Source organism: Ciconia boyciana, chromosome 5, assembly GCF_034638445.1.
Source record: "Ciconia boyciana chromosome 5, ASM3463844v1, whole genome shotgun sequence".
In the NCBI taxonomy this organism is placed as follows: Eukaryota; Metazoa; Chordata; class Aves; order Ciconiiformes; family Ciconiidae; genus Ciconia; species Ciconia boyciana.
Window position 1 is genome coordinate 203,946 of NC_132938.1, and position 26,818 is coordinate 230,763.

Genomic DNA, 26,818 nt, shown 5'->3' on the forward strand with positions numbered 1-26,818 from the left:
TCCCCACCTGCACCCTGCGGTGCCTCTCCAGCTGGGAGACTGCGGGTGCAGAGTGCGGCCCCGTCCTCACCCCTGGCACCGCACCAAAGTGAGACCAACTCAGCCCCGGCGCCGGCTCCTGCCTCCCCTCGCTAACTGGCTTCACAGAGTAACGCGGCTCTGTCGCGTTCTCCGTTCAGCTCCCACCCCCAGCACTGCACACCGGCGGCTGGAGGACCTCGACACCGGCTGCCGGTAAAGGACACGGCTGTGCCCGCGGGGCCCACGGTGCAAAGGGCACCGTTTCCACTCCCCCCTGGCACCCCCGTGCCAGCCTGGTCCCGGGGTGCAGGGAGCAGGGCCAGGCCAGCTCCGGGATGGGGACGAGCCCCAGGAGCCCTCCCGAGACCCTCTGCTCCAGGCGTCGGCACATGCATGGCCTGGAGAGCGTTGGCCTGAGCTGCTGACCCCAACCCACGCTGTGACCCCCAGCACCAGTGCAATGCGGGGATTTGTGGTCTGGGGCCTCGGGGGGCTTTGCACCGGGGGCACAAGGCGGGGTTCCTGGGGGAGCGAGGCACCACGCAGGGTGGCAGCTCCCTTTGACGCCCTGTGCATGGGGAGGTCTGCGTGCAGGACGGCCAGTGTCCTCCCTGCACAGGCACCGCCGGTGTCACCCCCGCTGGGGCACCATCCATCCCGCCGTGCACCAGAGCTGAGCCCCCCGCAGCACCGGCCCCCGCCATACCTGGGAGAGCAGCGTGGGACCCTCCAGCGGGGACTTCATCAGCTGGTTCAGGGAGAGGAAGAACCGCTGCAGTGAGCGCTGGAACTCGGCCGTCTCCTTCCCCTCGTAGAGCCTGCAACAGCCAGAGTCACCACACCGTCACCACGCCGCCACCGCACCGCGCGCCTGCCCCAGGGCCTGCGGGTGTCACCTGCGATCCCAATTAATTACGCTCCTCGGTGACTGTTCTCCATAGCTGGGTGTAGCAGCGAGCCCCGGCACGGCCACTGCCCCGGCATGGCCACTGCCCGGCCCCGGGGCCAGCCAGAAGCAACGCTTCAGATGTGCAGAATTACCCAGATTGAAGACTGCTATCTGCTCTCCTACAGTATTTATATACAACACTTATACATACTCACATGTATACTCTTTTTTTTTTTTAAACAGACTCTTCTGCATGACTTCGTACGCTGAAGCCCTCTCAAAGGAGGTTAGTATCTTCCCACCCGAGCAGGAAACCTCCTGCCCCCTCCAGCCTGACCACGACCTGGATGACCAGTTGCAGAATAAACCGAACACACGGGGAATTTTAGCCATGAGACGTGCAAAACTGTGAGAAAGTTTCAAAGCTGCTAATCAAATGCATAATCATAAGAATAAAGTCGCCGTATTAACTCGTTGTGAAAACCGGGTGGTATTTGAGCTAATCCACCCATCCATTGGCACAGCGAATGGAGCGGTGAGCCCTGCTGGGGGGCGATTGCAGGTACAGATGGGAGAAACGCGGGATAAAACGCTGATGTCCCCACGGCCGCGGAGACAGACCCGTCTTCCAGCCCGAGCTGACCCCCGCGCTCCAACTGCCACCGCAGCAAGCAAACCGTGTTTGGTTCTTAATTGTGTTTTGGTTCCTAATTGTGCGTACAGCAGCAGAACAAACAAGATCTGACATTTTTTGCTTAACAGCTATTTTATTGAGTCTAGTTTTTGTAAAAACTTTGCTGCTTTGTGTTGTGTCATTGCAGTTGGATAGTTCTCCTTTCAAATTCATCTTCCCTATCCGGTAAACGAGCCCAAGGGAACATACGAAACATCGCAGGGCTGGCAGCGGTAACAAGCCTGTTGATCTGCCCGAGGCATCTCAGATGTGCTCAGACAAATGCGGCGGCTGAGCAGCGGCTGCTTTACAGCCCTTGAGCGACTTCCAAGTCAAAGCAAAGCTTAGACTAACTCAAGAAAGGTCCCTCCCTCTCGTCCCCTACCTTAAAAGTTACTAACCGGGGGGAGGCCCAGCAGACCCCGTCCCCGCAGCCCTGGAGCCTGGCCCAAAACCCCTTGACCAGCGGCCAGGAAATTTAAAGAAGGCTGTACATGTTAAAATAAGCAAAAGGAAATGAAGGTCCACATACAGCTTTTACTCTCACAGCCACAATACCATGCAATCATCATGATTTATTAGAGATTTGTTGGATTTTTCACAGGCCCTTTTTTTAATGCATCTACCCACAACCGACTGGCGTGGATTTTCAAGCTCACCTCCACCATAAACTCTTGCCTACAAAATTCTGTATTTTTATCTTAAAGAGGGCATGCATGAATACAATACGCTAGTTTAACAATTGTAAGACATATCGTCAACACAGATTTCTGACTTTTAAGTGTGTAATGACTTAAACCAGAGCAGTGTAAAGCAGTCAGAGCGTGCAGCTCAATTAAGCCAAGATAATGGCCGATTTGCGTTGCTGCAGCAGATGTGGGTCAACGCGGTCTTTAATTTATCACCGACCTATTGGTTTGGAGGATTTCATCAGGAAAACTGGCAGGCGGAGCCCAGTGCCTCTTGGGTGTAAAGAGACCGGGCACGCTCCTGCCTCGGTTCCTACAGCTTCGGGCTCCGGCACGCAGCCAAGCTCGAGGTGCGGCACAGAAATCCCACAAGCACCAACAGCAAAGCGGCAGGAAAAAACATCCAGCCACCAGCTCACTAAGCAAATTAGTACAGACTGCGATAAAAGCCGTGCTGAATGGGATTCACTTGGGAGGGGTCAGCGTGGCTCCCGGTAAGGGACGCCCTGCCTGCGAACCCCCGGAGCTCTTCCGCAGGAGCCTCCAACCAGATGGCGGCTGGAGCCCAGCAGCTGCGACAGCCTTTAGGGACCCCAGCAACGTCCCCGCGGGAGGGGGGCCGGCGGGGACGCTCAGCAGCTGCCGGGTCCCTGACTGCACAAGTGGCTGGCTAGAGGGTGGGGGGGCAAGGGGCCGGTCTTCGCAGGGGCTCTGGGCTACCCCGGGACGGGAGAGGGGACGAGCGGGGCCGTGGCGGAGCCCGCGGGTGCTGCCCGGGGGGGGGGGCTGGCTGCAAGAACAGGGGGACTGAGCGAGGCTGGGCGAGGGGGCTGCGAGCTGCGAAGCAGGCGGCTGTGGAGGGATGCCGGCGAGAGCAAGCGACCCCAGCTCCCCCCGTGCCAGCAGGAGAGCGGACCCCACGCGGGGCGAGCCCCAGGGTGACGACAAGCGGTTTCAGGAAAAATTTGCCACCCTCGGTGGCAGCCAAAAAGCAGAAGCAGCCGGAGGAACTGGCAGGGAGGAAGCAGCGAGTGGGAGACCATGTCACCGCACCACCAAAGCCCCGGCCCCCCAGCCCCCTCCCCGAGGCGACAGAGCCACACGGGCAGGGGGGCTCCAAGGGCAGTCGGGGTTACCGCGGCCAGGCCGGGGGACGGGAGAGGTCCCCAACATCGAGAAGGGTGCAGGGAGCTTTGGGGGGCCCCGCCGGTCCCTGCATGCCCTGGCACGGCGCGTGGGGTGCCGAAGGGGAAGGCGGCTGGAGACGTGGCACAGCATGGAGACGTGGCACGGCGTGGAGACGTGGAGACGTGGCACAGCGTGGAGACGTGGAGACGTGGCACAGCGTGGAGACGTGGCACGGCGTGGAGACGTGGCACGGCGTCTCCCTGCAGAGCGAGGGCTGGGGGCGCGTTCCCGCAGGAAAGCACATTCCGGGCACAGAGCTCCCCCGGCCGGTCCCAGGATCCGGCCCCTTCACAGCCCACCAGCTCCCACGCCTCCTGCCTGAGGCAGGAGGGGAATCGGGGAGCCCTTTCCCCGCACAGCGGCCACAGAGCTGCCCAAGGCCCTCGTGCGATGAACCTCCAGCCCCACTTCGATCATCCTGACAGCAACCTGGGATCTTCGTACGAGCTACTTGAGCTGCTCAGCTGATTCCAGCGGTACCACACGTAATCAAATAGATGCAGCAATCTGCAGTAACTTATTATAATTACAATCTAATTTCTTTAAATTATAGACTGTGTACAAATTGTAGCACCGTTTAAAGTATTTAGAAGATCTGAGGAGTCCATGTTATTGCACTGTTAAGATCACTAAGATAAAGGCAAGATGAATGTCTGAATGTCTTCATTTAGAAGACATTTGAAGACAATGTCTTCATTGTCTTCAACACTAAATGTCTTCAGGGATGTCTTCATTCCAATGCAAACTAATTCACAGGGCTGTTTGCAAATGCTCCATATAATTAATTTTCTCTGCCAGAAGTTCTATAAGCCGGGGAATTTCCTCTGTATTTTCATATATGACGAGGAGGTAGATGCCTCGGTCTAACGCTGGAGCACCCCAGAGCCCTGGAGCAGCCGCCTGGCCATGAACGAGACCCTGGGAAGGGCCGGCAGGCAAGAGCGACGAGGAAGGACAGACAGGGCTTGCAGCAGCTCGCACGCCGGCAGACCTGGCGCTCTGCAGCGAGAGCTACACGGGGAGCGCTGGCAGACAGCAAAGCGAGACAGCAAAGACAAAGTGGGGGCAAAGTGAGGTCTGAGAGCCCCTGGCGATGCTGGGAACCCAACATGGCTCCTCACCGCGAGTGGGGCACCGAGCGCCGACGGGGATGCCGACACCCGTCCTAGCACCTCTGCATGGTGCTCGAGATTTCAGGCGGAGGAGGCAGACCCTGGGCTCTTGCTCTGCTCCCTGGAAGACACCCGCCTGCCGAACCGTGGCCCCACAGCACGGGGCGGCCCTGCTGCTTTTCCAGCGCAGCCTGGCGATGCCACGTGCAGAGGGACCTCGCCTCCCGCCTCTCCTTTGGGACGCTTCAGCTTTCGGTGCCGTATACTTGGAATGAAAGAGGAACGTAACTTGCTTTTTCTGGTAACCCTGATCGGTCGTGTTTTTGATTTTCCACTTCAGCCCAGCAGCACGGCCGGGCTCACCCACGCCTGCACAGGGCGAGGGTTGTTTGTCCCATCACGCAGATTAGGACAGGAACTTCGTGTCCACGGGGAACAAATGAAACCAGGTCCCAGGAGGACTCTGGAGGGACCCAGGGGTAACTTTGACCTTATCCTCAGCAGCAACAAGCAGCCATCGAGGCTCCCAGCTCCTTACGCTGCTTATCACAGAATCACAGAAGGGTTTGGGTAGGAAGGGTCCCTCAAAGATCATCCAGTCCCACCCCCTGCCGTGGACAGGGACACCTTCCACCAGACCAGGTTGCTCAAAGCCCCATCCAACCTGGCCTTGAACACTTCCAGGGATGGAGCATCCACAGCTTCTCTGGGCAACCTGTGCCCGTGTCTCACCACCCTCACAGCAGACAATTTCTTCCTTATGTCCAGTCTACATCGACCCTCCTTCAGTTTAAAACCGCTGCCCCTTGTCCTGTCACTACAGGCCCTGGTAAAAAGTCTCTCCCTTTCTTACAACCCCCTTTAGAGCTTGTGCTGAGTGGGGGGATGAGCCGCTGAGCCAGGACGAGTCGGGGGGGCTGGCCCAGCACCCCTTCCCCAGGCCCGGGGGCAGGCACTGTGCCTCCTCTGGTTTTGTTGCGGCGCTAGGGAACCCCCGAGACCGAATACACACTTTGCATTGGAAATTATCTGAATGCCCAGTGACCAGCTGAAGCATGAGAGCAGCCGTGGGCGCTGCCGGAGCCGCAGAGGTAGAGGGTGCTCCATAGGAACGCTCCGACGCCAGACTTGTGTCTGTCACTGATGTGCCGGGGGGGTCCCTGCACAGACCCCACTGCCCAAATCGCTGTCACCACACCCACCACCATGCACACCCGCAGCCGCCGCACCCGCTAACAGCGACGCTAGTGCCGAGCAGGGCGGCTCGCAGGTAACGCTGTCGGCAGAGCTGGAGATGCCGAGGGGCGGCACAGAGGCGGACGACAGCCTGGGGGCTGAGACGGTCTGAGCTGAGCGGAGCGCTGCTCCATAGTGAGATGAGCCTTGCTGCGGGTACGTGCAACATTTTCCTCCCCAAGAAAAAAATCCACTAAAAAGCTCCCAAACAGCACAGGCCTGGTAGGCAGAAGCTCTCTGGGAATGAGCAGGAAGAGTGAGGCTGGACGCCAGAAAACCCGTCCAGCCGCAGTGCCGGCCGTGCAGGGGAGCAGGCTGCCCGGGGAAGTTTTGCCGTCTCCTTCGTGGGAGGTTTTTAAGAGCGCGTTGGAAAAACCCACGTGTCAGGGTGGCTCGGGCAGAGCTGGCCCTGCCTCGGGCAGGAGATCACTGCAGGTCCCTCTGGCCTTGTTCGCACGGGTCAGCCGTACGGAAAGGAGCTGGGCATTTCCCGACACCACGGCACGTGGCAGTGGGAGCCGGGGCAGGGCCTGACCACACAGAGACGGGGCAAAGCTGCCGGCATGGCGGGGAGGGAGCGTGGGCTCCATGCCGGCTGACTGCAGCCGGGGCTCGTGGGCAACCCCGTGGCTGCGGCGCCCAAGCCGATCTCACCGGCACTTCGGACTGAGGCTCTCGGTCAGCACGCGCGCAGGAGGAACCAGCGGCAATTAGCCTGACGGACAGCAAACCACGGGTTTGCTTCGTGCTAACGCCGGCGCGCACACACCGCCTCGCCGCCAATGCACTTCGCAAACGCTGTGGAACACCGCTCGTCGGCCAGAGAGCAGTTTGCGTGACAGCACCCGTCCTGCTGCGGCCCCTCGCGCCGCAGCGGCTCTCCCGCCCCGAGACTGGACGGCGCTGCCTGCCGCCCGCACCAGACCACGACCGCTCCAGCAGCAACCGGAGGACAGCGTGCAGCAGAAAATGCCGGAAACCTCAGGGAGAGGAAGCGCGGTGGTGGAGGAGAGCCTGGCTGGGGACCGGCCAACACGGCAGCACGTCACAGCGTGCCAGGAGCTGCGGGTGCCACCCCTGGGTGCTGAATCCGACCCGAGTAGCCGGCACCAGCACCAGCGCCAGGCAGGTTGAGGTGCCAGTGCCACATCCCTGAGGCCAACAGTCAGCACCGACACCGCTCCCGTGGCACAGGGACCCTCGTGGGACCCTTCCTTTCCTCCCTCCCGCAGAACCCATCCCCAGGGGCCAACGCTCCAGCGGTGCTGCCAACACGCAGCACTGGCATAGCAGCCCGGCACAGCAGGCACCTGGACCGGTGGAAGCAGTCGCTGGTACTTACTGGGCAAAGAGGTGCCGGGAGCGGACGATGAACTTGAAGATGTACTCCAAGGCCTTGAAGGTGCGCATGAGGGGCTCGCAGGGCTCTCCCCGGCTCGCGTGGTCCACGTACTGTGTCAGCACTGAGATCAGCTTCCTGCGGGACGGGGACGCGTGTGGCCAGGGCTCAGCAGGCTTCCCAGCCTCGGCCGAGCAGCCTTCGGGGCAGCCGCCGAGCCGTGCCGGGCTGCCCGCCGAGCGCTCCCCAGGCTCCAGCCCCGTCCCTCTCCACGCCGGCCGTCCCAGCCCCGTCTCTCCCCGTGTCGTGGCCGCCAGGTACGCACTTGTAAGCGAGCGTGGCGCTGAAGTGCTGGCGGATGTAGGCCTCCAGGACGGCGTTGAAATGCTGGAACTTCCTGTCGGCCACCAGCCCCACGATGAAAACCTGGGGGGAGTGGGCAGCGGGCACGGCTTGGTGCAGGCAGCAGGATGCCCGGGGACAGCCGGGTGCCCCCAGCCACAGCCAGAGCAGCATCGACCCCTCGTGGGGGCTGCTGAGGCTGCCAGAGCCCCCTGCACGCCCGCCCAGCCTGCCAGGACAGGCAGACCTCTGAGACACGGAAAGCCCCAAACAAGCCCTCAGCCCAGCAGCCGCAGGACCCTTCATGGCCAGTTTGCACGGAGCTTGCACCATCACCAACCCCAGGTGTCCCACGAGAGCCACCCCGGCCCGCCCCTGGTCCCGTCACTGGTGTCACTCTTGTCTCGGTGTAAGAGAAACACCTTGGCATCTTACTGGAATTGACCCCTGGAAGGACAGTGTCCCTGCTACGGAAGGAGCCATGGCCCTGCCCCGCGCCAGGTCGGCCGGGGTCTCCCAACCCATGGCACCACGGTGGAGCCGGAAGCACTGCACAGCTCCGAGCACGGCTTGTCTGGTCAGATCGGCGAGCCCCATCTCAAACCCTTAGGGCGTCCTGGGCACCCGCGCTGGTCCGTGGGGTCAGACCCATGCTCAGCGCTCACGGGGAAGCAGATCCCGCTTACCAACGCATCAAAGACAAGCGTGTCATAGACATCCGTGTCGGAATTCTCCATCATGATGGAGAACAAGGCATCCAACGTGTCCTGGAGGAACTGGGGGAGACAAGAGGACTGTGAGGACTCGAGTGTTAATTCCCAGCATTGTCCCGGACCCACCTCTGAGCGCGGGAGCCTGGGCACAGAGCTCCTGTGCCCGTCCTCAGCCTTTCCCAGCCTGGGGCGTCCAGCCCTTTGCCAGGACACGGCTCCCCGGCTCGGCCTGTCCCTGGCAGGCAGCCCGGCACTGCCCCTCCGGCCGCCTGCTTGCCCCAGCAGCCCCAGGGTCTGACGGGGGCTCCGGGGCCGACGGGGCAATCGCCGCAGGCAGAGGCAGCATCTCTCCCCGGGGAAGAGGCCATGCAGGACGCTCCCAGCGCGCCCGGTCCAGCCCCAGGCCAGGGCGGCTTCCCGCACTCCGGCAGCCGGTCTCGGCACGCCCGGCCAGGCGGCCAGGAAACGCCTGGTGCCCGACGCCGCGGCCCCTGGGAGCTTTCTCGTCCCTCTGCCCCCCAGGGAGCAGCCGCCTGGGGACGTGGTTGGAGACACGAGCGCAGGAGCAGGGAAGAGAGGAGTGGGAGGGAAGGTCCCGGCAGGGTGGGGGGAAGGTCCCGGCTGTACCTTGATGACCTCCCCTCCGTCCACGTTCATCAGCTTTTGGAGGTTCCCGGAGAGGAGGCTGGGCTTGGAGCGCCACTTCAGCAGCCCCAGCAGGTTGACTGGGCGGGAGGAAGGGCAGAGTCAGCACAGCTTCACTTGCCGCCCGACCCGAACGCTGCCGACCCCCCGGGCCCCCCACCCCACCCTCGCTGCCCAGGGCATCCGGTGGGAGAGGCCCCATCCCGGGGGGACACCGTGCCGCTCGCTGCTGGCCCCGCGCCAGGGGAAGCACAGGGCAAGCACCCGTCGTGCCTGAGCTCCCGCCGTGCCATCACGCAGCCGGGCGGCAGGCGCAGCCTTCCTCTTTACACGCCCGCAGGAGAGAAACTGAGACCCGAAACCGGAGGACTCGGCGCTGGAGCTGCGGCTTCCCCACGAACCCGCGAACCTTTTGCAGAAGGGACCTCGGGCAGGGGGGCTGTGGGTCGCCATCCTCCCCCCGCTCGTGCCCTCCACCGGCCGGCCCGTGCCAGGGCTGGGACCCAGCGAGGGCCCCCACGCTCCTTGCGGCTTCCCGGCACCCACCCCAGGTGCCTGCTCCCGGCCGTGCTGCCCGCCCGAGGCAGCCGCTGCACAGCTCCTCTCCTGGGCCGAGCAGAGCTGATCGCTGCCGGTCAGACGCGCACGGAGCCTCGTGCTGACCCGCCGGCGGTGCTCCCGGGGAGCGGCCGCGGCACACGCAGAGCGCAGCCTCGGCACCGCACCAGCTGGCGGCCAGCACAGCGCTACCAAGAGCAGCCGGGACCGCGCCGACCTCCGACTCCCTGTGCAACTGCTGCTCGGCACAGAAAGCTTCCTGACTTCAGTACCATAAAAGCATAAAACTCGGCCAAATAAAAGGTTGTTACTGTAGAAGCTGTAATTGTGCTGCAGGAAGGGAATTAACCGAACAGCAACGGCCCTGAGCCCCGCTCACACCGAACCACGGTGGCCCCAGACCCCGTCAGCGCGGCAGCGACGAGTCACCACGTGCTGCGTCCCCCAAGCCACGAGGCTGCGGTCCCCGAGCCCCGCGCCAGGGCTGCGGTTTCCCCAGCTGTGTCATTGCACTTCAGCAAAAGCAGGACGAAGCGTTTCCATCCGTCGGCCTTGCAGAGGCGGCGCTGCCGGACGGGAGGGAGCCCGGCTTTCCTGCGCGCTCTTCCCCTGCCCGAGCACCGCTGCCGCTCGCCTCCCGAGCGCGGAGCCGGCTGGCCGCCGGTGCTCCCGTGCAGCATTCAACTCTCCAGGCAGTTGGAGACGTGACCGCCAGGCGTTCGTGTCGCCTGCCCCGAGGGACGGGTGACTGCTGCGGCTGCTGCGGGGCTGTCTGCAGCCACGCGCTGAAAACGCGGCAGCGGCCCGAGCGCCGGCACCGCCACACAACACAGCGCAGTCAGACCTGGCAAACGGCCAGGCGGCTTGTCCCCATTTCGGCGGAGGTGCACGTGCCGCGCTTCCCCCGAGCTGGACGCCTGCGAGGGCACTCGGGCAGCGTGGCCCCACCAGCCCTCCCTTCCCGCAGGGCCGGTGCCTGGCTGCTCCCTGCCAGCCCCGCTCTCCCCGCTCGCTTCAGAGGGGCACGGGAAGCAGTTTGATAACTGCCAGCGCCTGCTCAAGGTTGCCGACACCTCTTTGTTCTGCCACCTCCCAAAACGTTCTGTAGAAGGCAAAATCCCATCTACAAATGCAAATGCGTCTGTGCTGAGGTGGCACCGTACGCTCTCGGCTGCCCTGCAATGAACTGCACAAAGCACCCCAGGGCTGGAAGCCCACGCTGGCTAACAGAAGACAGGGTTTAAAGACAAGGAGGCCCAATTCCCACCCGGCTTTCGAAGGGCCCACGGAAGGTGACGGAGCCCTCGACAGCAATGCTCAGCAGCTCGCTCCAGCTTCCAGATTGGAGGCAGCGGCTCAGTCCCCGGGGCAGGAGCGGATTAATTACCATCTGCAAGGGTCTGCACCAGCCAAGAAACTGCTAACTACCTACAGCGCTGGCAGCGGCTCCGCGCCCCCAAGGTGGGAGAGCGCCTGGAAACACTAGCAGCCTGTTATTGTTTGTTCTCATTCCCCCGCCTTGGAAAACTAATCTGCTGCTAACTCAGGAGGGCTCAGGAGACAGATAAGCCAAAAGACAACCTTAATAAAAAAAGAGGAAAAAATGAGAAACCCTCTGAGTTACAGCCCGGAGGTATCGACCCAGCGATACGCAGACAGAGCCCGCAGCAAACCACATCCCCTCCGAGCAGCGCGGGCAGCGTGGCGCGGGGTGCTGCAGCAGCCGTGCCACGGGCCAAGGACAGCGAACCTGGATCGCCGGGGCGACGGGCAGGGCAGCAGCGTCCCGGCCACGGGCGTTCCTGCTCGCTGCCGCTCCTCTCCAGGGGACGGCAGCCCCCCGAAGCCCCCGGGACTGTGCTGCCCTGCCGGCCTGCACCCGCCCCGGGAACAGCCGTTAGCCTTGGCGGTCCCGACCACGTCAAAACGCTACGTCAGCGCTCACCAGTCCTGCTCTCCCTGCATTTTCGGCATGCCATCCCAGTGCTGTTCGTGACGGTCAGTGAGTGAGCCCCGGTCCGGCTGCACCGTGCCAGAGGGGCCGGTGCTGGCACAGCCCCCCAGCGTGGGCAGCAGCCGAGCTGCCCCGGGGCCCTGCGCAGCCCCCCTACTCTCGCCTTCTCACGCGGGGCAGTAAATCACCCGCAGCCTCTGCAGCTTGGTGCCCTCACAAGGGGATGACAGCCGTTCCCTGCACAGCCAGGCCCCAGGACAGATGGGTACAAGCTGTACCGACTGCACAGGTTTAGGAAGAAGGGCAGGGCAGGTCCTGTTCCCTGGCCTGAGGACAAATGTCTCCGCTCTGGTGGGCAGAGCCCAGCCTTCCCCCCTCCCCAGCACGGGTTCCGGTGCTGCCACAGCAGCACCGGCGCCGTGTCCCGCAGTGGCTGGCACGTGCCAGCAGACAGCAGCCGGAGAGCCGGCCACTGGCAGAAGAGCGGTCCGGCAGGTGGAGATGCTCCAGTGGGGTGGGGGCACAGCCCCGCTGCCACCCCCACGGGGAGCCGGGACTCACCATTCTGGGTCAGCTTGGTGGAGCAGACGAGCGTCGAGATTTGGAAGCTGTCCCGGGCCGACACGGTTAAGCCTGATGCACCCCCGCTCACACGGAAGGAGGAGCCGGAGAGGAGCTTCGGCTCCGAGAGGTTCCTCATGGAGGGCAGGGTCAGGTAAGTGCCGGCGTCCTCCAGCTTCCTGCTGTCGCCCTGCAAGGTAGAGCACGGCTGACGCCGGGCAGCACAGCCCCGCGGGAGCCCCGTGGGACAGGGCTGGCCCGTGGGCTCGGGTCTGACCCCACGTTAAGTCCCCGGTGTGGGGGACTTTGCTGCGCAGAATGGGGCAGGGCAAGGAGGTCAGCAGAGCCACGCACAGGTTACGGTGGCTCCCACCTAACAGCATCCTTACGGCTTGGTAGCCTCCGGCTTGCGGGAGTCGCCGGGATGCGGGAGCCGGCCCAGGGGAATCGCTGCCCGTGGTGCAGAGCCCCGTGCAGGGAGCGCAGCGGGCTCACCTGACATTCATTTCAACAGAGCATCCAACACGTGCGGGGCTACGCAGGGACCCGTGCTCCGCTGGGACACCTGACCAGGAGAGACACCGAATCCCAGGCAGTGCCACGCAGGGAGGACACAAGAGCTGGCAGGAGGAACAGCGCGGGGGAGGCCAGTGACACAGAGGAGCCTGGGGCCGGGCAGCAGCGCACAGGAATGAAGCACGTGCCCGAGCACCGCTGCGGGGACGGACACGCAGCAGGACGCCGACCAGGTCGCCAACACGGTCCCACGGCATCACCATCATCAGGCCAACAGGACGTTTCCTGCCTGCGTGGGCACGCCGGGGTCTCTCTCCACGGCAGCAAAAAAGCCTATTTCTTTGTGTCCCCTACTCTTAAGTTGAAGAATTAAGACGAAGTTACATCTGGGAGGACTCCCTGGGGTGACTTTCTAAATGATCCTTCCGTGCTCGTTTGCAAGACTGGGACATGGTAGACGTCCAGAGACAGCCGGACACACGACGATGGACCGTGGCCATGCCTCCCCAAGCCTACCAGCACTTGCTTACGGCTTGGCAACAGGGCATTTATCCTTCCTTGCCTGCAACCTTGCACGATAAAATTCTTCCTGCTGAAGGTCAGATGAATATCACAAAATTGTTTGTTGTTGGCTTTTCTCTCCACCGAGCGTACCCACGGCAGCCAGCTGACTCGCAGGAGGCCCTGCACTTCTTCCGAGGGCAGCTAAGCCCTTGTAGGGTAAACTGGCTTAATTTCAGTCATTTCTTGACCAGCGTGAGATCAAGAGGTCCGAGGAGCTAAAAGCATATAATTCACATTCCTCTGGCAAACAAAGATAAAAAGATGAAATAGCTTCTGACTCCCAGAATCAAGCCCCAGTGTTTGCCGGGAAGAGCAGGAGTCAGCAGGGGAGAAGACGATGCGGAGCACGCCAGCCTTCACGCGCTCGGGGTGGAGGATGCTGGTGAACGCGGCAGTTCAGCGAGGGCAGCAACAACCATTTAAGGAGAAAATGCATCCAGGAGGGAGGCGCGCGGGGTTTGATCTCACTGCCCCAGCCGGCACCAGCAGGTCCCGAAGGCGTTCGGTGCTCCTGCCACCGCGCGGGCCGCGGAGGGGACAGTCCCCCAGAGAGCCAGGGACCGTGTCTGCAGCTCTGCAGGCCACAGCAGCGTTTAAAGAATTTGGGTGTTTTGCCCGAAAAGAACAGGGAGGAGGGACACGATAACAATTTCAAATGCATAGGAGCTGCTGGGGAAGAAAAGCGCAGCCCTGTCCCCGTCCCCAGGCTGGGCAGGGCACGCGGGCTCCCTGTGGGAGGGAGGTCGGGCGTGACAAGAGTGATAGATGAGGAACGGTAACGGCAGCGCGGCGCCGGGACAGACCGGACGGGCGCGTGGGGGTGAGCCCGTCCCGTCAGCAGAAGCGTGCCCGAGCAAGGATGGCTCGGGGAGGGCTGGTCCTGCCTCGGGGCAGGAGGTGGACAGGGCGGCCCCAGTGCGGATGGACAGACGGACAGCAGAGACCTGCAGGGGCACGCGGGTGGCTCAGCCCCCAGCGGGGCAGCTATGTGAGCACGGGGCAGGAGCACACGCAGGGTGACGCTGCATCAGATCCACAACACAGTCCTGTGGCATGGGATGACGGCGAGCACGGCGGTGTGCTGGCAGCAGCCTGTCTGCTGGGGCACCTCTGCTGCCGGGACATTACGTAGCTGCAGAAGCAGCATCGGGGTGCTAAGAGGGAAACGCGGTGATGAAGAAGAGGAACTCCTCCATCGAGATCATGGGCAGCGTTGGCTGAGGCCAGCTGCACAGCTGCCACAGCAGATGGGAAACATCTGCTTGTCCCAAAAAGATGCGGGACCCGGGGAGGGAGATGGGTCTGTGGTCACATCGCCTGTGGTCACTGTGGTCACATCGTGGTCACATCGCCAGGAACAGCAGGGAAAATTAGAGAAAACTTCAGTTAAATACCAGAGCAGCCAAGGGGCTGAGGTGGGAAGGTCACCTCCTGGGGAGGCTGGAGCTCCACTGCCGGTGAGGAACGCTAAAGCGGTGCCGACACACAGAGGAAGAGCCCTGAGCTCGCCCTTGCAGCGGGGACTAGCCCGCACCTCCCGGTCCGCTGGCCGCGGCCAGCCCCAGCCTGGGAGAGGGGGACACCAAGGCAAGGCAGGGCAGTGCGTTCACAGGGTCTTTCACACTCCGGCGTCAGAGCTGACTGCATTTTTTCCAAACGAACAGTGAATTTTCCCTCCTTGTGTTCTCTCTCTGCTCTCTCAGAAGAAACACCAAGCAGTTTTAGGCAGACAAACGCTGGTGAAATCAGGCAAAGTGCAGCAAATGGGGACGTTCCCTCCCAAGTCAGATAAATTTAAGTTACCCTTTTCTAAACAAAACTTGTCATTTGCAAAGGAACAGCGTGGAGATTAGAAACGCCATGTGCAGGGAGCCGTGGCAGGAGCCCCCACCATCAAGGACAGAAAGGACGGGAGGGAAGGAGGGACTGGAAACCCTCCGGGGACTTTGGGTACGTGCCACCAGCGCAGCAGTTCCGGCAGGGACTGGGACCCCAGCCCCGTGCACCGGGAGAGCCGCCATCCTCGCTTCGAGGGGTCTCTGCCTGGACCCCCCGTACCTTGGCCCCCCCGTACCTTGTACAGAACCAGGTCGTGCTCCCCGTCATGCAGCGTGGTGCCGTCCGGTCGCATCAGCTTCACGAAGGCCATGGAGAAAATCCGCTCGCTCTTGTCTTTGGCTGAGAGAGACAAACACGGGGTGAGGTGAAGCCGGCTCAGGAGGAGCCCGAGGACACGCGTGCAGGCAGGGAAAGGGCAGCGCAGCCAGGGGCTCCTGCCCTCCCGGCAGCCCGAGCGGGCCATGGAGGGGGCTGCCGGGGAAGTAGCGTTTCTTTCCTGGAGCCCGCAGGCTGTGCCCATGTGCAGCGAGACCCCCGGGGCGCTCGGAAGAAGCGGCTGCTGCAGCTATTTGGGAACCTCGGAGGGGGAGAGAGGGGAGAGACAGCAGCGATGAGCGGATGCGCAGCCAGAGGAGCCGCCGACCGCCCGCATGAGCTGCCCGGGCAGGCGGCCATCAGAGAGCTGCCTCTGCAGGAACAAGGCAGGCTTGGGGCAGGCAGGGTTTGGGGCAGGCAGGGTTTGGGGCAGGCAGGGTTTGGCTTGCGCAGCATCAGACCGCCGAGCAGCAGCCTCAGCTGCAGGTCTCCGCAGCGGCCCTGGGGAAGGTGACCGCAGCACCCCTGCTCTGGGAGCAGCCCGTCCTCCTGGCCACACGCCGCAGCCCACCGCCCTGCTGCAGCCAAAAGCCACGGGATGCGGAGCGGGTGCTCCGGAGAGCCAAGCACAGGCACCCAGGGAGCGGCTGCCTGCAAGAGGCAGCGGTTTCCCAGAGGTCTGCCGCCTCACCACGGGCAGCGGTACGCAGCAGAACGGGGGGACGGCTTCGTTCCTCCCACACGTGAATCCAGCATCCCTGATGTATCCCCGCATGGGGCGAGACGAGGGCCGCTGCGGGGCCCTCCTGTTCCTGCAGCCCCTGAGCTGCAGACAGCCCACCTCCATCGCAGCCCTTGCTGGGAACGTTAGCAGAGGAAGACCTGAGGAAAGGAGATACTTACAGTCACTGGAGGAGCGATGCCGGAAGGTGAATCTCAGGTGGGTCTTGTGGACGTCTTCGATGGGAACAGCAATCTGAGAGAGAGAACGTGTGCCCGCATGAGGACAGGAAGGCACGGGCCGAGTGACCTGGCTGGCCAAGACCCCTGTGCTTGGGCAAAGGCTGTGCTGAACTGTCAGTTGCTTAAATCCAAACCCGCACGCTTTCCTTTCAGTTAAGGAGGCTGAACTGGAGACAGAGGTGTCTGTGCAGGGCCGGTGGTGCATGTCTGTGAGCCCGTGGGGAGAGGCAGGAGCGAGGCAGGAGCACCGCCGGCGATGCAGCACACCCGGAGCCCCTGCCCCAGCACTGCTCGTCAGCAGGGGCAGCGGACATCGCCTCCCTGCTGCAGGCCCCTGGGTCGCCATCCAGGGGTCGAGCCATGACACTGGCACCATCTCCCATCCTCCCCGAGCTGGGGAGCTAGGGACTTTGCCCCCTGAAAAGCCAGCCCTGACGGGGAACGCCCTCCAGCTCAGTCCCGCTGCGTGGGAGGAGCGAGGGACGCAGCCTCAGGGGGTCGCAGCCCCAGTCCCACCTCAGCCCCGAGCCCGGTACGAACCTTCACCGTCTCCATCCACCGCTGGTGCCGCTGCTGGTAGTAGACCACAGAGCGGTACTCACTCACCGGCTTGTCCCCCGCGCCATGGTAAATCACGTTCTGCGGAGAGGGCAGCAGCAGAAGAGACGCTTCATGGTCAGATCAGATAAACTTGAAGGGATGAAGAATTTTGCATCCCCTGCTAACCCGGGCCAGCCCCCAAGTGGTCCGGCCCCCCCGAGCCACTCTCCCCTGCCCACGCCACGGCAGCCCCTACCTGAGCCCCCCCAGCACAGGTGCCCCTTTACAACGACCCAGCCGGCGCGCGGACATCTTTCCAACTGTCCCTGCCCCGCCAGGCTCAGAGGGGCAGCAAAAGGCATCCCCGTCCCCGTCCCCATCCCCTCCACCTCCGCCAGGCCTGGTGCAACCTCCGAAGGGAGCCAGCAAGGGATACGCGGCCCCCCGGGGCACGGGCACGGCTTGGCTTCCATCGCCCTGTGGGAAGGGCGTTATCAGGGACGGAGAAGGAGGTGGGGGCTGCACCCCTGGGCCAGCCCAGCGGGACCCTCAGCAATTCACAGCCTGTTCCTCGGGGGCCAGGTGGGAATTGTGTTTGGAATGAAAGCAAACACCCTGGAGAGAGAGACAAGGCAACAGCCAGTCCGGGGGGGGGGGGGAACTGGGTCTGAGCCTCCTCCCACCCTCCTGGCAACCCCCCAGCTCCTTCCCCCTCCTGCCTCTCCCAGGGATGGAGAGCTGGGACACCCCACACCCAGGGGCCTCCGGGGGTGGCCAGGGGTTCTGGCTGTCCCCAAGGGAGGACGATTTTCTCTATCCCTTCGCACCGCTTTCCCAGATCTATTCTAAAGGGCAGGTTCAGGGGCTCCAGCAGCCAGAGGCTACTCCAGCCGGTTCATGCTGGCACCAACACTGGCACCGGCATTACGGACCTGCTGCCTCTGCCCGAGGTGGGGCGATGCGGGGGACAGTCACTCGCCCCAGGGCCAATCCGGCACCTGCCGTACCTGCACCACGTTGCCCGACTCGTCGCAGACGCACACCGTCACCTCCACATTCTTCTGCGTCTTCTTGTTCCCCTTGTCGAACTCCCCCTGCACCAGCGTCAGGTAGATGTCGTTCCTGATATCTCCTGGGAGGACAGCCCCGTCAGTGAGGCTGGGTCCCCTCTGCAGTGGGGCACCCCACAACGCCACACCGGGACCCCCAGAGACCATCCAGGGATGGTCCAACCTGCCGCCCCGCTTGCCTGGCATGATGACCTCCGGATAGCCCAGCTTGCGTGCCACCACCGTGCTGCGGTCCACGAGGTGGGGATGGTCCTTCCGCACTTGGCTCAAGTCTCCCCACAGCATCTTCAGGGACACCCAGAACCCTGCCGGGACAAAGTGCGAGACGTCAGCCCCGTGGCCCGCGCCCGCTCAGCTCGCGCTGTGCCGCGTTGTGCCATGCTGGGCAAGGCTACCGGCCACGCGTGCCTCCTGCGGAAGAGGTTGCCCCTCCCTGGGGCTCAGCCCTGGATGCGTTTGGGTGGGTGGTCAATTCCTGGTCACCCCGGAATATGGCTCTGATCCCAATTGCTGGGACAATTCACACAGCGAGCCCCGGCCGCACCCAGGATCAAACTTGCACCCCCATGGCTGCTGCAGTTTTTCAATGGGCGACAGTATGCAAGAGCCTGGGGGAGGCAGCAGGAGGGGGCCCAGGGCCGGCCAGGGACCGGAGCAAGCCCCCGGACCCAGTGAGGTGTGGCACGGGGGGGGCTGCCCCAGCGTGGGGGCCGCGGGGCAGCCCAGGACCCTGAGCACAAGCGGCAGCCGCAGGGAAACGCGGGACGGGCCGAGGAAGGGTCTCACCCTGTCCCCCACCATGTACTGCAGCGCAGAGCGGGCACACAGGGCAGGGGGGACGCGGGCGCTCTACCTTGTCCCTTGTGGTTGATGTCCTTCCCCTCCACCGCTTTCCTGATCATGTTGTGAAGAAAATCGTTGTCAGCAGCCGCCCTGCAGACACCAGAGGAGGGCGATTCGGAGGAGCTCCTCGCTGGGTGCACACGGGGAACCCCCTGCAGCTGCTCCCCGCAGCCAGGCACCGACCACCAGCAAACCAAACAGCAGCCCGGATCCCGCTGCGGCTCCCCAACCCGCCGGCCTCCAGCCCGCCGGGAGGGAGGTGCAGGACGGCATCCACAGCAGACGTGGGACCCTGAGCACGCGTGTGCCCCGAGGGGCCGGGAGGCAGAGCTCCAGCAGGGCTTCAGTATCTCCGAGTACATCGCTGCCCATAGAAATACCCCTTTTCTAACCTCACCGAGGTCCTGGACCTGGTGACATCGTGTCCCGAGGATCCACGGTCCCTTTGCAGAGCCACATTTAACGGAAAAATCTTTTCTCTTTGACCCTGGCCCCTCTTGCCCCCTTGCAGCCGCTGTCCCCGTGCCAGCCAGGCCCACGGAGCGCTCCCCTCCCACCCGCTGCCACCCTGCCCGGCCCCGCGGGACTCACAGGTGCACGGGGATGAAGTGCTGCTTGTCCTCGTCGCTCTCGCACTTCCCCTTGGTGATGTCCGTGATGTCCATCACTGCAGCAGCACAGGGGCGGCAGCGTGGGGCGGCTGCCACGGGCACTGGCAGCCCCGGCCCCCAGCGCCAGGGCCCTCCGTGCCAAATCCTCCCGGGACCAGCACCCAGGACAGTTTTGTCCCGTCCTGCAGCCACCGCTTCACCTGTGCCACTAGCACTGACCCGGCTGTGCCCTCGCCGGTGCTCCACGGGGAGGTCACCGTGCTCCACCGAGACCCCTCTGCCACCCCATGCCAGACGGCACCGAGCTGCACGGGGCTCTCGGCAGGGAGAAACCCCGCACGGCTCCGCGGCAGATGGACGTGCTGCCAACACGGGCTGGGACCTGGCATCCCGGCACAGCTCACCCATGGGAAATGCTCCCGGGGGGCTCTGCAGCAGCACCGGCATTGGCCCCCAGCGCAGGGAAGGGTCCGTGCTGGGGCACAGCCTGAAGGCCACCCGCCCCTCGGGCTCTCCCCTCCTCGCCCTGCACTTCTCCGGCCGCCCCGGGGCAGAGCTGGCTGCCTGGGGCTCGCACCACGCGCCCACCGCCCCCCCAGTCACGTGCCTCTAGGGAACGTCACGCAGAGATGGAGCAGCCACCAACTGGACGGTCACCACAGGTGACCTGAGAGCTCTGGGGCAGATTTTGGCCAAAATAAGCCATACCCAGAACCCCTGCATCGCCCACAGACAGGGGGGGGGTGCAGGACAGACAGAGTGGGCACCAGGACAATCCGTCTGGCCCCTACCCGGGGACACGCTCAGCTCGGAGTGCAATTAGCCACCAATACATTCATAATTCACCTGGTAACTTCTCTGTGGCTGAGGTGACGCTCGCTAGCCAAGTAAAATCAATAATTTCCTAGCAAGTCCCTCTGATGGGGATCAATACCCAGAGCAGGACAACGGGTTGAGGCGGAGGGGGGACAGGCGCGTGGAGGGGCCAGGGCTGCTCCCGGGGGCACCTCCAGCAGCGCCAGCCTGGGGGTCCCCGCACCACGCAGCGAGGAGGGACGGCTGGGCCCCCCAGTCCCTCTCCCCTGCTGCGGCGGGTGCATTGCATCCCCACGGGCCCCGCGGCCGCAGCCCCGGTAGGGCAGGGCCAGCCCATGGCGGGTGACACGAGGTGGCCGGGGGAAGCGCTTGGCTCTGGTCGTCGTGGGAGCAGGGAGCCAAGGCTTTCCCGGCAGCCGGGGCGGCCGTGCCAGATCCCTCCCCGCACCCCAGCACCAGCCACACGTGGGAAAGGCCCTGTGCCACCATGGGGGGTTGTGGGTCAGGCTGGGGAGGGGGAGACAGGGAAGCGAGCTTGGGGGGGAGCATGCAGAGGCAAGCGAGGGTCGGGGTCCGTGCACGGGGACGGGGGCTGCCTGGCCGGAGGCAGGAGCAGCCCTGGCGCGTTGCTGCCCCGAAGCACTGCACCCCACGGCCAGCGAGCCCCATGGAGCCAAGAGGTGGGTGCTGGGGGTAGCTGGCGCAGGCAGCGCCGGGTGGTCTCCTCCCGGCACCCATGGCAGACCCTGCTCTCACCTGAGATCCCGAAGGGCCGCCGGAGGCCCGTGCTGAGCTTGCGGCTGTAGGTCTCCCGGAGGTCCATGCGTCCCACCCGGATGATCTGGCACACCAGGAAAAGCCTCTCCCGCTTCAGGTCTTTGCTGCCCAGGTCCTGGAGGGAGACGGGGGCTGCGTGAGCCAGGCGCCGGCAGCACCGCCCGGGGATGTGCCTCTGCCAGTGCCAGGCGACCACGGGGTACCCGGGGCTGCGCGGGAGGATGAACCAGCGGGTGCAGAGCCACCACGGGTCCCTGCTTCTGGTGCCCCGGCGCTGCCTTCAGGGGCTGGGGACTCCCCCTGCCCCTGTGCCCCACACAGGGGCTCGGCTGGAGGGTACGCAGCCCCGCTGCCCCAGCGAGCCTGGGGTTTCCGTGCACCCCAGGCAGCCCCAAGCCCGAGGGACGGGGACAATGCTGGGGCTGGTGGAGACCGATGGCCCCATGGGGCACCCAGGGGCACGCACGGGTCAGGCAGCACAGCCAAGGGGGGCACGCTGCCCTGGGAGGGAGCAGGTCTGACACGGCGTAGGGCTTGGTGGGGTGGCCACGCGCCCCAGCTCCGGGCACCCTGGGGGGCTGGGTCCCGCAGGTGCTGCTCCTGCGTAAGAACCTTCCCGCGGGACTGCGGCACGGGGCTGCGGCACGGGGCAGGGTCACGCCGCAGCGCACGGGGACGCACGGCCGACGCCAGCAGCGGGCAGGGGTCGGAGGTGGGCGAGAGCCAGGGGAGCTGGACCGCGGGGGCTGGAAGTGCTGATGCTGCTCATTAGCATTGATCTTCCCGGCTCATCTGCATATCGACGGCTCCGCTTGGGCCGTCCTGAGGGTCAGCTCAGCTCTGCTGGTGCAGCGGGAAAAATGCTGGGTCAGCAGGCGCTGCCGGTGCCTCCTCCCGCCCGCGGCCAGGGACCGCTGAGCCCAGCTGCGGGAGAGGGATGGAGCGGGGAGGGGGGCACGGGTGCCCCAGCAGCCCCAAACCTGGGAGGGTTCGTCCTGGTGCCAGGACTGGGGTCTGCGCAGGAGCCGCGGGGCTGGCCAGGCTGGGGGGCATGGGAGAAACGAGCAGCAAGGAGGGAGCAGTGGGAAGGAGCGGGGATTCGGCCGCTCCGAGGGGGACGCAGGCGGTGGCGGAGCCTCGGCGGCCCCGTGCACGGTGCTGGATGCATCCAAAATGCTGCACGGGGTGGGGGGCACCTCTGCAGGCAGCGAGGAGGGGAGGCGGTGCGGGCAGCTCTGCAGGAGGGGAGAGGCAGGCAGCAGCAGCGCTGCTCCCGAGGGTTCTGCGCTCACCGTGAAAATGGCTTTGAGGTTGTTGAGCAGCTCGATGTCCTGGGGGACGCCCGTGCTGGCCCAGCGGATCACATAGTTCTCGCTGCGAGGGGACGGCAAGGGGGTGAGGAGCCCGCGGCGGGGGCCAGGCACCAGGACATCAGAGCTGGAGCTCAGCGCGTCCCTGCGCGGCGGGGGTCCGGCCAGGCAGAGGCTGCCGGCAAGCAGCCCACGAGCAAACACCACGACGTGGGCTGGAGTGCTTCGGCCATGGGCAGGGCGTGCTCGGGCCGTGGTTCGTGTGCCCGGCCCCTGCCAGCTCCCACCACACAGACCCCTCGTCCGCCCAGTAGCTCCAGTCACAGCACACAGACTGGCCCAGCCTGGCCGTCTCCAGCAGCGGGAGGCTGCCAGCCCAGCCCTGCCTGCGGGCGGGCAGCTTGTAGGTGCTCCGAGCGCACCAGCTCGCCGGTCCCTTGCACGGGACCACGCTGCTCCAGTGGTACCTGGGATCTGGCACAGGCTGAGCCGTCTCCTGCCTGCCACGGGGCCGCGGGCAGATCAGCGCAGGGCAGCATGCCACAGCACACCCGCAACAGCCCGCAGCGCGTCGGACACGCACGGCCTCAGGCAGGGTGAGCCGTGGGCTGTCCCACCGGACGCGGCTGCACACCTTGCACGCTGCCGACAAACCCTCCCGCTCCGGAGGAGAACACCCTGCAGGATGGGACCTGCCTCCTTCCCCTCTGTGAGACGTGCTGGCTTGTGCTGAGCCGGGTGGGCAGCCAGGCTGGGCAGGACAGGCAGCCCGGGGGTGGGCAACGAGGTAGAAAGGGGCAGGGGCTTCCCTGCGCGGAGGGGACCAGACCGGGGGACGCCGCGGGGAGTGGCGGGACAGGCACCCGGCCGAGCCGGTGGCAGGGGTCAGGCAGCGGGGCCGGTCCTGCGCCGCTGGGGCCCCACCTGATCATGCGCTGCTCGCCAGGGTCGTACAGCGCCATGAAGAGCTGAGCCTCCTCGCCAATGTTGCAGACGAAGTTGCGCACGCAGAGGTAGAGGCTGTGGGAGGGCGAAGCCGACAGGCGGGTGCTGCAGCCCAGCGCGCTCTGCTGCGGGCTCTGCGGGGCACGAGGCCGCTCAGCCCCATGGCTCTGCCCCACAGCACGGCCCCTGGCACGGCACGGCCGTGCGTGGGGCAGCAGGCTCTCAGCACGGAGGGGATGGCACGCTGGCACCGGCGCTGGCTCTCACCGTCTCCTCCTGGATGCGCTGCGTGACGGTCTGCGCAGCCTTCTTGTGCGCCTGGAAGAGGCTGATGACGCTGGTCCTGTCAGGGTCCAGGATGTTTTCGTCCTCGTCCCGCACCACCAGGTCCAGCGCAAGGATCCTGCGGAGGCCAGGACGGGGTGAGGCAGGACCCGGCGCCCGGCTGGCCGGGGGGACACGGGTCTGCGTATCCCACTGGGACCCGCCTGCCCTCGCACGGGCACGGGCTGGCACGGGGTCTGGGGGTGCCGGCACGGTGTGGGGGCAGGACGGATCCCGATGGGTCCTGGCCAGCAGCAGAGCCCTGGCAAGGGGACAAGAGCCGGGCAGCACACGGGACGCTCTCCTGCCCCAGCCAGGGCTCACTGGTGGCGGCAGCCCGTGGCTAGGCGGCTTGCATACGCCCAGCACACCTGCTGTCCCCAGCCACCCTGGGACAGCCAGCCAGAGCCAGGACAGCAGGGACATACGGACAGCCAGCCAGGAGGATGGGGACAGAGGGACAGCCAGCCAGGACAGCGGGGACACTGCAGCAGAGGGGCTGAGCGTCCCTCAGCACCGCGCAGCCTGTGCCTGGGGCGGGGGCAGAGGCCCGGGCCCCCCCACGTTCCTGTCCCCGCTCTCACTTGTTGCCATAGTCGATCTTGCCGGTCACCTCCTTCTTGAGCTGCAGGAGCTCGTCCTTGGGCAGCGTCCCCGAGAGCAGCTGCGAGCGCCGCTCCATCAGCTCGTACATCATCCGCTTTACCTGCCGGTACCGCTCCGTCTGCCCTGCCTGTGGGCAGCAGCGCAGGGTCACCGCGCGCCCCGCTGGCCCCGGCCCCCCCGGCCCCCGGCCCTCACCACGTAGAGCTGCTTCCAGATGGTGGCCCACTCCCGCAGCGTGGTGGTGATCTCCTGCACCATGGGCATCTCGGCGGGCACCACGCTCTCCTCTGCCCTAGGGAGAGGCACAGGGAGCCCTGGAGCCCCGCGGCATCGCACGGGCGCCCGCGCCGGGCAGGCGCACGGGGCCAACTCACCCGTGCCCGTGGCCGGTACCTACCCCCTGCGCTCCACCACGGCACCCTTCAGGTGGATGAGCGAGGCCGGGAAGATGCCCTGGGGGAGCCGGAGCCGTCAGCGCCCACGGGCCGGGCTGGGCAGGAGACAGCCCTCCCCCGGGGCCACGGCCAGGGGCTCCCCGCCCTGGGGCTCCCCGCCCTGGGACCGAGGGTCCCGCAGAGGGTCCTAGCCTGGCAATGCCGCAAGGTGCCTGGCGCGTCCCCCCAGCAGGGACAGGGCGAGCCCCCGGCCGTGCCCGCAGCCTCCCCTGCACCCCGGCCCCAGCAGCCCCTCACCTACCCGGGCGGCCCTGTTCCTCAGCGAGTACCCGCGGTACCAGCCTGCGAGGGGAGGGAAGGGGACGCCGTCAGCCGGGCTCGGGGACGCAGCAGCCCGCGGCAGGGCAGGGCTGGGCGCCCGCCGGCAGCGCGGCCGAGAGAGGGTGCACGAAGCCCCCGTGTCAGGGTGCAGCGGGTGCCCAGCCCAGCCCGTCCCCGGCAGGGGACAGCACGGGGCCTGCCGGGGCAGCCGGACCCCCTTACCCTCGGAGGCCTGCAGGATGTGCACCGTCTCCCCAATCTGCAGCGGGAGGTGATGCTCGCTGGTGCGCGGGAAGTTCCACACGGCTGCGGGAGAGGGGCCGGGGAGCCGTGAGCAGGGGTCCCTCACCCGGACCCGCCCCGCACCCAGCACAGCACCCCCACCCGCACCCCCACCCGCACCCGGCCTCCCCACGCGTGGCGGAGCGACGTGAACAGAGGGCGCAGGGTCCCAGCCCCGCGCAGACAGCGCGAGACCCTCGAGCAGGCGCGGGGCCGAGCCGCGGCGCGAGGCGGAGGCGGAGCAGCGCTGGCCACGGCGCGAGGGTCCCCGCGCCCCGTCACGCTGCTGCCACCCGCGCCGCGGGCGCCCGGCCCAGCGCCCGCTCCCACGGCAAGCGGCACGGAGGGGGCAAGCGGCAGCTGAGCCCCGGCCCGGAGCAGCAGCGCTGCCCTCCCGGGGCCGGTACCGGGGGCCAGCAGGAGCCGGCGGCGGCGGGAGCGGGGCTGCGAGGGCAGTGGGGGCGGGGGGGGAGCGGGGCTGCGGGGGCAGTGGGGGCGGGGGGAGCGGGGCTGCGAGGGCAGTGGGGGCGGGGGAGCGGGGCTGCGAGGGCAGTGGGGGCGGGGGGAGCGGGGCTGCGAGGGCAGTGGGGGCGGGGGGAGCGGGGCTGCGGGGGCAGTGGGGCGGGGGGGGAGCGGGGCTGCGAGGGCAGTGGGGGCGGGGGGGAGCAGGGGCTGCGGGGGCAGTGGGGGCGGGGGGGAGCGGGGCTGCGAGGGCAGTGGGGGCGGGGGGAGCGGGGCTGCGGGGGCAGTGGGGGGGGAGCAGGGGCTGCGAGGGCAGTGGGGGCGGGGGAGCAGGGCTGCGAGGGCAGTGGGGGCGGGGGGAGCGGGGCTGCGAGGGCGGGGGGGGAGCGGGGCTGCGAGGGCAGTGGGGGCGGGGGGAGCGGGGCTGCGGGGGCAGTGGGGGCGGGGGGAGCGGGGCTGCGGGGGCAGTGGGGGCGGCGGGGGAGCGGGGCGGGGGGAGCACGGCAGCTCGCTGCCGGCCGGACGCTTCCTGCTGCGGCGCGGGCTGCACCGGGCCAGGCTGCGGTTAGTCCTGCCGCTATTTCTGGTCCTGGGGACAGCGACAGCTCCGTCTGGCGGAGGCAGCCCCGGCTCGGCCCCAGGACCGGCCGCACGCTGCTCCAGCGGACAGTCCCCCTGCAGGCGTGCCTGCGCCCGGGGGGTCCCCGCCGGGACGCTGCCTGTGCCCACCGCCAGCCCCGGCCAGGGCCAGCTCATACTGCGACGCCCCCAGACCCGCGCCGCTCAGCGGAACCCCCCGTGCTGGCCCCGGCACGCCCTGCAGCACCGGGAGCCGCGAGTCCCACGGGACCCCTCCTGCCGCCCTGCCCTCCACGGCAGGACCCTGAGCCAGCCCGGACCAGCACCCAGCCCCCTCCAGCCCCTCCCCACCCCCCCCAGGCCCCCAGGCCGGGTTCCTGGCAGGACGGTTAACGCCTGCCGGGCACAAGCAGGAGCCGAGCCCTTGCGCTCCCGGTGCTGCCCAGGACCCCGCGGGGGCTCAGCCCTTGCTCCCGGTGCTGCCGGCAGCGCAAGGGGAGGGTGCAGGAAACGGCCCCAGCCAGAAACGGGAAGAGGCGCGAGGCTGCGAGGGCTGGCGTGGGGTTGGGGCAGCGTGTGCTCGCAGGGGGGGCCGGGGTCGGCACGGGGACCCCGGGCTGGGGGGCGGTGCAGGGAGCGGGGCTGCCCAGGGCTTTGCCATGACCGACGCAGAGGCGGGGAGCAAACCCCAGCCGGAACCGGGGGCAAATTGTCGGGGTGGCTCTGGGCTGCCCAGGCAGCTCCCTGAGAGCAGGTCACGCGTGAGCTAACGATCCCCGTTAACGAGCTGAGCACCCCTGGGCTGGAGGGTTCCGCACTC

At 66.1% G+C, this 26,818-nt stretch overlaps 1 protein-coding gene across 2 annotated transcripts in view; it reads right to left on the reverse strand.

Annotated features, from left to right (window-relative positions):
• The window catches only part of LOC140652459 (dedicator of cytokinesis protein 2-like), an 85,241-nt gene that overhangs the window by 57,098 nt on the left and 1,325 nt on the right, over positions 1-26,818 (reverse strand). Inside the window, exons 2-23 of one of the 2 annotated variants that reach the window (XM_072863267.1) lie at positions 24,898-24,981; positions 24,656-24,696; positions 24,357-24,412; positions 24,155-24,251; positions 23,938-24,086; positions 23,297-23,432; positions 23,009-23,163; positions 22,067-22,148; positions 20,754-20,889; positions 19,162-19,237; positions 18,581-18,660; positions 17,907-18,032; positions 17,665-17,789; positions 16,658-16,756; positions 16,058-16,130; positions 15,075-15,178; positions 11,921-12,110; positions 8,830-8,927; positions 8,176-8,265; positions 7,473-7,573; positions 7,151-7,285; positions 728-839 (exon numbers count right to left, since the gene is read on the reverse strand). In XM_072863267.1, coding sequence (XP_072719368.1) covers positions 728-839; positions 7,151-7,285; positions 7,473-7,573; positions 8,176-8,265; positions 8,830-8,927; positions 11,921-12,110; positions 15,075-15,178; positions 16,058-16,130; positions 16,658-16,756; positions 17,665-17,789; positions 17,907-18,032; positions 18,581-18,660; positions 19,162-19,237; positions 20,754-20,889; positions 22,067-22,148; positions 23,009-23,163; positions 23,297-23,432; positions 23,938-24,086; positions 24,155-24,251; positions 24,357-24,412; positions 24,656-24,696; positions 24,898-24,981 — 2,345 coding nt within the window. Of the gene's footprint in view, positions 1-727; positions 840-7,150; positions 7,286-7,472; positions 7,574-8,175; positions 8,266-8,829; positions 8,928-11,920; positions 12,111-15,074; positions 15,179-16,057; positions 16,131-16,657; positions 16,757-17,664; positions 17,790-17,906; positions 18,033-18,580; positions 18,661-19,161; positions 19,238-20,753; positions 20,890-22,066; positions 22,149-23,008; positions 23,164-23,296; positions 23,433-23,937; positions 24,087-24,154; positions 24,252-24,356; positions 24,413-24,655; positions 24,697-24,897; positions 24,982-26,818 lie in introns of those variants that run through there. The other variant, XM_072863268.1, reaches the window with a different exon arrangement.